The 11,476-nt window shown below is 41.5% G+C and overlaps 2 protein-coding genes across 2 annotated transcripts; one reads left to right on the forward strand and one right to left on the reverse strand.

Annotated features, from left to right (window-relative positions):
• Positions 1-2,062: 2,062 nt before the first annotated feature.
• fgf21 (fibroblast growth factor 21) lies at positions 2,063-3,015 on the forward strand (the record flags this gene model as incomplete). The annotated part of the gene is made up of 4 exons (XM_084567025.1): positions 2,063-2,210; positions 2,331-2,408; positions 2,535-2,638; positions 2,725-3,015. 4 exons carry the CDS (start codon positions 2,063-2,065, stop codon positions 3,013-3,015), a joined length of 621 nt encoding a protein of 206 aa, XP_084423151.1.
• A 2,393-nt stretch (positions 3,016-5,408) lies between these two features.
• LOC311504196 (potassium voltage-gated channel subfamily A member 7-like) lies at positions 5,409-9,620 on the reverse strand (the record flags this gene model as incomplete). The annotated part of the gene is made up of 2 exons (XM_084567205.1): positions 5,409-6,443; positions 8,943-9,620. 2 exons carry the CDS (start codon positions 9,618-9,620, stop codon positions 5,550-5,552), a joined length of 1,572 nt encoding a protein of 523 aa, XP_084423331.1. The 3' UTR covers positions 5,409-5,549.
• Positions 9,621-11,476: the final 1,856 nt, after the last annotated feature.

Consider the following 11,476-nt stretch of genomic DNA (forward strand, 5'->3'; position numbering starts at 1 on the left):
ATAATTGAATATAATACGATAACAATAATGATAATGATTGTAAAAGCTGTAATTAAAAAACATACCTGTAACATGCTACTGAACGAGTCGTTTTGCTGTTTCCCTTCACACTGACTGGTCGCAGAAGATCACAGGAAGCTCTCCGCTGAATTTAAGACTATGATCCAAATGCAGACGCTTAGTTTAACCTTGAACTGTCAGCTTTGCTTCAAAACATTACAGTGCAGGGATACGATTTAACGAAGACTAGGATGTAGCAAGGAGCTTAGAGACACGGAATATCCTTATTTTTGCTTTTAATATGAGTGCATGGTATATATATGCTCCATATGTATTGAATTTATTTCACTCCAAGGTGAATTACATCCATAGGTGATACATTATGTAACAGACATAAAAAAATATTCCACTTTCCCTGTTCACTAAACCCCCTTAGTGTCAATATATTGCAGCCAAGAAATTGGCACATTTGGACTCTTCTAATCACAACATACGCTCCATGCTTTTGCTCAGTCAAGGTGAATTGAACACTGGAGATGGACCAATGCAAGGAGAGGAATCCCCAGTGCATTTTGGCCTAGGATTCATTTAAACTGATGCTTTACATCTTGAAGCAAGTATCTGTTCAGTAGCTTCCGTCCACTTCCAAGGTGCTGCTGGAAGTTCAAACAGGAAAACAGAAGATATGAATAAATGCCTTTCTGTGTTCTATGATGGCCAGTTGGTTTGTATTTGTGCTAATTCACTTTCAACACAGGGAAACAGATAAACAGATAAATAGATGAAGTGAAACATGTAGGTGGCAGCATCATGTTGTGGTGCTTGTTAGCCGCAGTAAATTTGAGGGAAAGAAATCTGTACAAAGCCTGTAGAGACGTATCCAAGAAGACTGATAAATGGTTTATTAGTTGATGGCTGCCAACATAGTTTCTACTAAGTATTGAGGCCCTGAACTAAAGTAAATAGTAGAAGAACGTAGTAATTAGTAAATTAATAAACCGTTTGATTCTAAATAAATTTGAAAAATGTGTTTTCACATAGATAGATAGATAGATAGATAGATAGATAGATAGATAGAGAGAGAGATAGATAGATAGAGTAACTGATCCCTTCATCAGACGATAATAAAAACAGGTGATGCAATCAGAAGAGAAAGATTCCTGGTATACGCAAGTTTACAATCTGACGTAGAGCCTTGGTCCGGTGACCGCACAGCTGCGGTCCCATAAACACTTCCTCTGCTTGTAATCAGTTTCACCCACTCACACACGTTGAGATAAGATAAACACTGAGAAACCCAAAACAGTGTTCGTGACTCCCATCACTTCCACCCGTAATTGTTTGCTTTAATTTACTCGGCAGATGACGCAGAGAGAAGCGTTTGTGTTTTCTTCTGGCAGTTGTGAAATGTGTATATTTTTAAAGTGGTAGCCTGGATGAGAAAGCACACTGTGTTACAGTAAATGGCTTTGTCCACGTGTGACGAAGAATAATTACTCCTGGCTGTCATTTTGTCAAGTCACAATGAGTGTTGTGCTAAAATATTTCAAATAAAACTACAGTAGGTAATGGACAGTGCATTAGTAGGATTTAATAATGTATTTCCAAGTGCTTGATGAATTCCTCAATAGTGCATTCAGAAGTCATTAAACAAGGTTACAATAATGACCTCAATGGATAACATCAAAGTAATATATACATGCTTTGATGATGTACTATTGCCTCAGGGGAATTTTAACCCACCTGACCTCGTAGGCGTCCGAGAACCCATCTTGAAGAGCCACTCTTAACAGTAAACGACAGCGAGAAGCCCATACATAGTGAGACAACAGAGGCATTCAATCACAGTTTAACCATGTAGAAATGTCTGACTCACACTCTTACTCTCAGGACCTCCTTCCCCTAACTCCTTTATAAGAGCACAAAACTTGCTCCTGATTAGAACTCTCTTGTACAGAGCTGTATATTTTCTATCTATTATTTATTTTATTTTTTAGAAGCTATTTATTTGTATTTATTCCTTATTTGCCTTCTTTCGAGGCTCCCTTAATCTGTTTTCCAAATGTTTTTGTTTCCAAGTGCACCTTTTTCTTACTTGTCCTCCTTCCTCCTGATCATTACACTTCCTTTCTCTCTATCGTTTTATCTCACTGACTCCAACCCCCTTTTATCCTTTGATAGTCAAGTCAGAGAAGGGCATCTCTACACAGGTATTTAAAAAAAATTATTTTAATAATTTAAGTTCAATGTATATGTGGAAAAATGTACATTCTTCTTAAGCTTTTTTTTATTTATTTATTTAAACTTTTCTTCCTTGCCTCTTGTTGAAGATAACCACAGGCGTGGGATGTATCTACAAATTAGTCTGGATGGGAGAGTGACAGGCAGTGATGCTCAGAGTCCTTACAGTAAGTATTAGGAGGATAACTCTGCAACAGATCACATATTTGGGACTGGGTCAGCATAGTTCAGCCCAATACACTGGATAAGCTGAAGCCGTTTTATTTAACCTGCTTATGTTTCTTTGTTTACAGGCTTGCTGCAGCTGAAATCAGTCAGATCAGGACATACAGTCATCAAGGGGCAGACCTCATCCCTGTTCCTCTGCATGGACAGTGCAGGCCATCTGAGGGGACAGGTGAGTTATAAAAAAGAACTTAAACTTCCTCTTTAATACTTGTGATGTCCTAAGTAGTAATTCTTACTTACTGGTCTGTCTTTCAGAGTCACTACACGGAGGCTGACTGCAGCTTCAGGGAACTGTTGCTGGCTGATGGATACACCCGTTTCCTTTCCCCACACTATGGATTTCCTGTGTCTCTGGCATCAAAACGTTCCCCAGATCGACACACAGTCCCTTTCACTCGATTTCTACCGCTTAGGAATACTCTAACAGCTGAGACTTTGTCTGAAGAGCTATCAGGGAATAAGAGATTTTTCAACATGGACTCCGACGACCTTCTTGGAATGGGTCTCAACTCTATGCGCAGTCCTCAGTTTTCAGTGGACAAGTAAAGACACTGATCTCAAACCGCATATCTATTTAGGCTGAACCTGTTGACTTGATTTTGTCAGGAGAAGAGTAGCTTGGGTTATTTTCTTTTATTGTTGTTGTCCTCACATTATAAGTTATTTATTTATTGTGCTCGCTGTGTAAGTTATTTAAAGATGGAATAATGTTCATCAGGGCTTGGGAGATTTTTTGGTTAATAGTTTCCTGTTGGAGCCGGAGAGAGATATGTTGTTTCTGACAAGCGAGGCTTTTGGAGTTTCTCTAAACCAGCAGTTCCTGGAAAGTCCAATAAGCTTTGTACAGCTCAAGTGTGTATTTATCTTACTGCAGAAAAATTCTCAATGAAAATAAACATGGTATAAATATCCCATTTGTTTGTCTGAGTCAATGCTGTGCAGAGCTACTTGTCCCCTATGTTATGGAACAAGTTGGCATACCAGGAAGGATGCATTTACCAAATAAGAAGAACATACCTTGGCTAATGATCACAGAGTTCCTGCACATGACTGAAAAAATGTGCTGATTACTGTGATAGACCCAGCACCCTCTAGTGGACGTATGACAAACGACACAAAGTAGATCTCGGCCACATTTCCTGTGGATGGATGTTAGTGTCAAATAAAAGTTGCTTTGCCTTTGGGCTGGGCTCAGGCCGGAGGTACAGGTGTATGAAAAGCTAGACTGAAGAAGTCATTTTCCCCCACTGCCATCAGACTCATAAACAGCTGACAGGAGTCTAGAATCATGGACTAGACTTCACTTTTCAGTTTCGGTTTCCATTTCAGTTCAATGTTTATATTCACATTTGCACACTGATAGTTGTACTAGCTATTTTATATTTTTTATTATATGTATCTTTTTATGTTCTATTTCTAAGATTTTTTATTTATTTATTTTTCTAAATTGTAAGGCATTTGGGTGGACAGCAAAAGAAGAATTTCATTGTACAGGGAAACATGTTTCTACACCGTGCACATGACATTCAACCTTTTGAATTTTGAATCTTGGTTTATTCAGAGTTATTACAGCTATGTGCCATGTCATGTAGCAACCTAAAGATATATGGTTTGCATATATTAAACCCTAAAGAAACCTTTGAACCTTTGTGTCGACTTGAGATAAATACAGTTGTTACACTTATAATTTCCTTATTTTGGTTGAAAATGAAAACTTAAATCATACTTTTTAGTGCAGAAAATTACTAAGATGTAGTGAACCATTGATCTCATATGTATCCTAGCCCACGTAAAATCAAAGGTATGTGTAGCTACAGCAGCTACAATACATCTCACCAGTCTGTCTCCACCTGTTGTGTATGAAAAAATTCTTTGAATAAGTAAGGCATTTTTACACATATAAGAGAACAAGCAGTTAGTTTGTATTGTCGTAAAGTTCAAAATCTCTTCCCACTGCCTGTTTCTAAACTATCACTAAAACTAAAACACACTTCTGAAGCAGTTTGCACAAGTAACATATACAGAACAATGTTACATTTTAATCATGCCTTCCGTGGGTGATCACTGTCATGGAAAGTCTCATGTGCTCCAGTGAAACTGAGAGCAACGTTATTGGAAAGAATTGCTTGCACCAGATTAGTAGCTCAAAGTTCTAAAAGTGTTGATCGCGGCCTTGCAACAGTGAAAAGCGGACTCGGTCTGGCACAGGGTGGCTTAGAGATGCATTAACCTAAGTATGTATGTGAGCATCATGTTTCTTTGATTTATTCGTATCCAAAAATAAAGCTGCTGTACGGGGTAAATATTTGTTTTATGGCACCGATATAAATCTTTACCACATGCAAAAAAGATAACACCATTGTTTTTTTTAAGAAAATTAATAAAATGGAATCTTTATTAAAAACACAGAGAGCATAATTAAGCCGATAGATAAATCCTCTTTGACACCAATGCTTTCATTAGCCATCCTACAGGTCCTACTGGTGACATGATAAAGGTCACGTCAGACGTTTCAGGTAACATAAGCCAAAGCTTCACATCTGTGAACGTTGTACATTGCTTACAGAAGAATGCTGAGAATGTGAGGTTAGTCTACACGAGATCTCAGGCTGTCTGCCCTGGCGGCTCTGCTGGTTGAGTTCTGATGAGACGTGACATCTATACTGGCTTCCACTTCTAACTTTAAGGCACAAAGTGACATTGCTAAGACATCATAGTTTCAATGTGCAGACATTCACAAAATCATTTCTATCTCAAACACGAGCTGACAGCTTTAATAAATAATAGCTCATATACTTATTTCACGACCCTGAGAACGTAATACTTCTGTTTTGATGAAAGTGTATTATACAAAAGTTGCTTTTCAGTGACACTTGACTGGCTATTACTGCAATAAATACCTACAAATAAACAAATTACGGTAGTCAGGAGGTATGTTAGATTGGTTGTATCACACAAATTGCTAATGCTGGTTTGCTAGTTTATCTCTTCAGGACCTCGAAACCTGTACTTGAATCCCTGTGTCTTAATCATTTTCAAGTCATTTCCCACCTTGGTGGTGCAAAACCCACCGACCCTCCTTAAACTTGAGTAACAAGCGGCTCCCTCAGATACATATTTCCTCCTCTGTACTCTATGTTTTGTCCTGAACACAGTCCACCGAGTAAAGTCCCATTTAGAGGGCTGCAAATGCCTTCAACGGCATAGTAGTCACCCTCTAAATCCTGATCCCGTTCCTCTGTTTCCTCCCCTTCTTCCTCCTCGTCCTCCCACAGAGTTGTCTGGACATGAGTGTACTCGGAGTGACTCTCACATTCATTCTCCCGGTGGTAGAAGTAGCTGAAGTTGGACACTATGACGGGCACAGGCAGCGAGATGGTAAGAACACCAGCGATGGCGCACATGGAGCCCACCATCTTGCCCCACACTGTCGCTGGGTACATGTCACCATAGCCCACTGTGGTCATGGTGACAACCGCCCACCAGAAGCCATGTGGTATACTGACGAAGACCGTTCTGTTGTGGTCAGCTTCAGCAAAGTAGACGGCACTGGAGAAGAGGATGACACCAATAAACAGGAAGAAGATAAGCAGGCCCAGCTCACGCATGCTGGCCCTCAGCGTCTGGCCAAGGATCTGGAGGCCCTTGGAATGCCGAGACAGCTTGAAGATCCTGAAGACCCTCACCAGCCTGATGACTCTGATGATGGCCAAGGATGTGGCCGGCGAGGAGTCGTTGTCCTTGGCCAGCTCCGTTCCCAGAGTTACAAAGTAAGGCAGGATGGCGCTGAAATCAATGATGTTCATGACGTCTTTGAAGAAGCGCATCTTGCTGGGGCAGCACGAGAGGCGCATGATGAGCTCAAAAGAGAACCAACATATGCACATGGTCTCCACTATGAAGAAGGGGTCATGGAAAACGCTTGGAGGAGGAGGCCTGTTCTCAGATGCATTCTTTGTCGGCGAGTGGTACTCCTGAAATGAACAGACAGAAAAAAGTAGATAACATACTTGTAAAGAATAGCAGCTTCTTTAGTGGAACACACACATTAAAACAGCAAGCATGGCTCTGTCAAAGGTAACAAAATCCACTTACCAGCACCCCAAAAGCTCTCAAATGAACAGAGTTTCATCTTAATGTTAAGCCATGAAACGACTAACTCCTACAGCAGTAACCATCTAGGTTAAAGCCAATATGCCAGTCCTTCAGGAAGTTCATCTTTGTGAATGAAGACCCAAGGACGCAGACAAAAGCTAAAGTCTCAAAATATCCTTTGTTTCAAAGACAAATGCGGCAAATAGCCCTCCATAGAAAGGGAGATTGATGAAATTCAGAAATGCTTTGGATAGAGCGTTCTGTCTTGTCAGTTATGCTACGCTAGGTTAACTGAGGCTCCAGCTGTATATTTACTCTACAGACAGTGCTGTCTGACTTTTTATCTCAGCAAGAAAGTGAATAACTACTTTACAATCTATGTAAATGTGATTAGTCTGTAGACAAATTCAGGGAAGTACAAGTTGAGAATACACAAGCTGTTACTTCATGAGAACTGAATGTGCCTGAGACCACACGCATTACATAGATTCCCTGGGTGTAAAGTAGACCGAGTTGTGGATCTCCACAAGTGGATCGAGAACAGATTGAGCACGGTAGGTTTCGGGTTAACAGTAATCAGTTTCTATTCATCTCACAGTGGCTAGCATGCAGCTGCCTAGCTTAGCATGGTAACATCAGCCAAGTTACCACAGTGTTAGCTGGTTAGGACTAACTGATATTAGTTGGTCACGCAGAATAAATGTTGTCTAATAAATTTAGTAGGGCAGCCTAATGACCATAAAGTAAACACGTAAACAGCTTTCCAGCAGCTATGTGTTTAGTAGGACTGGCCATGGGAAAAAAATGCTGATATCTGATGCTAATAATGATATAAGATAAATCTTTCTTGATTTCATTTGTCAGTAACGAGGGGGCACTGTCTGATGCAGTGCCAGACTTGACTTGCCACCACATTAATTGTGGCGCCACTAGACGGTGGAACACTCAGATCAGGCGACCAATTTGTCTACACTAATATGTTGCTGTACGCAATGCAGCCGATGCACAGTTTTTATTTTCTGCCATGTCATCGGTTCTCGCTTTTGGCAGCATCATAAAAGACATCTGTGGTTTTCAATTTTGCGATACCAATCTCTTTTTCAGTCCACCTGTCGTTCCATCTTCCATGTCAGTAAGATTTGAGTGTTGGGCAGCGGCTATTTAAAACATCTCACACCTAACATCCAGTTAAAAGCATTAAAACGGATGGCACGGATGTAAAGCGATCAGCTCGGAGTGCTGTACTGGGCTGTGTGCAATATATAAAGTTTCAGGGTAGTTTAAATAAACCTAGGGTATTCCTTATGACTTTCAGTAGCAGGTCAGTGACAGTGTTTATTACTAAAGGTGGACATCCATGTGCTGATTTGCTCCAAGGGCTCTCCTAAGACTAAATATAACCCTGTGAGATCTTCGAAGAGAAACATGAGTGTCTCTGTGCACTGCTGCTCATCCATCTCCACCTTCTATTCCCATCTCCCTGGCCAGGGAGGCTGACATTGCCAGAGCAGTTCAGCGGGTCTACCGCTGTCATGGACAGGAGTAAGTTACAGTAGTTTCCTGGCAGCTCCCTGGTGCAAAGGCAGCTTGGCCCAGCTCTGCAATCCTGGAGGAATGTGTTAACATGACCCGATGTATGCTACTCATCCTGCGAGACCTTTTAGTGTCCGGTTCTAAGCCACCGGAAGGCTTTGGCTCACCTTTACCTAAGTGTGTGGTCACTTCTGACCTTTCATCAACACACCTAACTGTCTCCCCACTCTGTCTTTCTTTTCTATTATTTGTATTCCAAGTCCCACCCATTAATCCCTCTACCCTTTAACACTTCCTGAATCCGAGTGTATCAGATTTAACAGCCGACTAAAATAATCACCCCAGGGCTTGCGGGCGTGCAGCCTCTCTCTCTCTGGTCTGCTTCCAGACATATTGGCCAATAGTTTGTCAGTGTTTTTCCTCCTCACACACTGTAGTACTCTCCAAGTGTGTGTTTACCTAAACACCTGCTTTCCCTGAAATCATGTTTCCTTTGACTCCAACAGTTACACACATTCAAGAGCTCACTGAGCTGCTGGTTTGATTTAAGGTTTGTTAATGGTTTTAGTGTTTATGATGTCTTTGTTTAAGAAAGTGATACTAAAATAACTATTCAACTGTTAACTTAAAAAGGGAAAGAAAATGTTTAAGAAGAAAACAGTTTTCTTATTTCTAACCTGTTACTGTTGACCCTTGACCTACCAATCAACCTTTTGACCTATCATAGATCCGCAGTTTCTTCTGTCACTGAATTTCCTTCTTCAGTTAACTAAATAGAAGAACTCCTCCAGCTTTGACACCTCCATATCTGCGATACAAATAGTGTATAAGATTAAATTTCCAACCTCTTTGTCATGCCTGAGGTCGGGCAGCGTTTCCAGGCAGAAGATGAGGATGGACAACACAATAACCATCACGCTGATGATGGCTATGATGCGCGCACCCGATGAGGATTCGGGGTGCTCGAACAGCATCCACACTTTTCTCTGGACCTCGCTGGATGGCAGAGGCCTCTCTTCCTCTTTTGGAAAACCCTCGTCCTCCTTGAAGCGATTCATGACTTCCTCTCCGAGCTCATAGAAAATCAGCTCATCCATGAAGATGTCCAGGGGTATGTTTGCGGGCCTCCGGAGCCTCCCGCCCGACTGGTAAAAGTACAGAATGGCATCAAAGCAGGCCCGATTGCGGTCCAGGAAGAGCTCATTTCGAAGGGGGTCAAAGTATCGCGACCTCCGCCGTGGGTCTCCGAGCAAGGAGTTAGGGAACTGGGCTAAGGTGCGAAGCTGAGTTTCATAACGCATCCCTGAGACATTAATGGCCAGTCTTTCACTCAGGGCCCATCCACTCCTCCACAGAGAGCCCGAACGCCGCCTGTCTTTCTTCTTCTCCTTCTCGTTCCCTTTAATCTCCTTCTCTCCTTTCTCCTCACTGTTGAGCTGGTTCTTCAGATGTTTATCTTTCTCTCCGTCGCTCTCTTTGCCTTTGACTCCACCTTCATTGGTCTGTGTTTCCTCACTTTCCATCCCTGTTTGTATCCCCAGCCAGGGAACGCTGCAAACCAGCTCTCCAGAGATTTTGTGGAACACCTGGACTTAAAAGCAAACCCTGTCTGAAACCAGAGTGATAATTCCATCAGTGGATTTGGTTTTCAGTTCATTAGCATTACAGATGGCAAATATCTGAAGGGGTGATATGGTAGCAGTTTAGCAAACATGTTCCATGACAGATTTCCTCCCATTTAAATGTTTTCGTTTACTCAAATGGCTTCTTTTAAAAGTTGCATTTTATTTGTGATCTGATTGTAAAACAACATGCAATGCACCCAGTTTTCTTGAGATTAAAGAAATTACTCACTAAGTTTAAGACAGCTCCTGACAGAGAATAATGGCGGGGTGAAAAATCACATTGTTCGCCTCCCGTGGCTCATCAGGTTGTCTGTTTTTCTCTCTGACGTCATGTCTGTCTGTCATGTACACAAAGTCCTTTCTAGGCTGTCTACCTTCGGTCGGTCACACAGAGGGTCCACGGCGTCCAGCTTAGCTCTCTGACCTGGTTCCAGTTGTTTGCTCAGGGAACATCCACGGTCTCGCCGTGTCCCTCGCCTGCCTCGCGTTGTCTGTCTTGAAATTTTTTGGGAATGCTGTCCTGTTGAAATTTGATCTCCGCTACACCCATGCAACCCCTCCCTGTCCTTTCCCTCCATTTTAGCTATGGGGCATAACAACCTTCAACCTCCCGATCAAATGTCACCTCTGGCTGGTACTGCATGGTGCAACCCTCACTAACAAGCATGGTGCAATGACTGACAGAGGTCCCTCGCTGAACTTCGTTAACTGAATTTGACCAAAGAGGAATAACAGTGAAGTATCTATGTTTTCAAGATTTCAAGCAGTAAATATTTAAGATTTCTATACGCCATTTAAATTTGATTTGCATTACTATGGTTTCTGCTGGAATGCTTTGAGGTACTTTTACATTTTTAGGTTTTCCAAATTATATGATTAAGGTCAAAGTGATTACAAATCCATGATGGCATAAAGACTCATATACATGTGCAACATATAATTTCCCTTTTGTGTGTCTGCACCAGGTTAAAATATAAAGCATGTGGTTGCAAACTTGCCACCTCACGAGAAAAACATGGCATTTAGACCTTACTGTTGTTTTGTAATCAACCGACTATTCAAGTATCTACCATCCAGCTTCAGTTATTCATTGGGCCTCACTTAAAATGAGGCCACATACACAAATTGCACTGCTTTATATAAATTTAGCAGCTCGTAACATCTTGTCACCACAAAAACACATGTGAAAATTTGTAAAGTACAGTTCTATAATCTCCCAGCATTCATTTAAGCATATTCACATCCAAATGAGAGGAAAGGTGCTGGAATTACAACCATATTTGTACACGGTCCCCTATGTGCAAAGGCTCTGAAGTGACTGGACGGTTGACTCAAAAGCTTTCATAAACAGATGTGATCATTTCCCCCTCAACAAGGCAGGTAAAAGGTCTGGAGTTCCTTCTAAGTGTGTCAGTGTCCAAACATATGCTGTAATAAAAATGACTACATGTGAACTTTCCTTTTCTGTTCTATTAGGGAAATGGGCTCACTTCTGCAGCACTGCCAAGTTTTATTTATCTTTGTCACATTTTCAACCTTCTTGCCAGGATGATGATACTCTGAGTTCAAAGAACTCAGAGTATCCCCATCACCTCCACCTGCGGATCATCATAATCTCTCAGTCTGCGGCTGATCCCTACACAATCGCTGCGTGTCACGCCGCGGGCTTCATAAGGACAGAAAGCCACGCCATGTAAACCTCTGACGCCTGAATTTTAGATCTAATAGTTCATTTGGATAGCTGCAAAAAGTCT

This window comes from Chelon labrosus (assembly GCF_963514085.1).
Source record: "Chelon labrosus genome assembly, chromosome: 19".
Classification (NCBI taxonomy): Eukaryota; Metazoa; Chordata; class Actinopteri; order Mugiliformes; family Mugilidae; genus Chelon; species Chelon labrosus.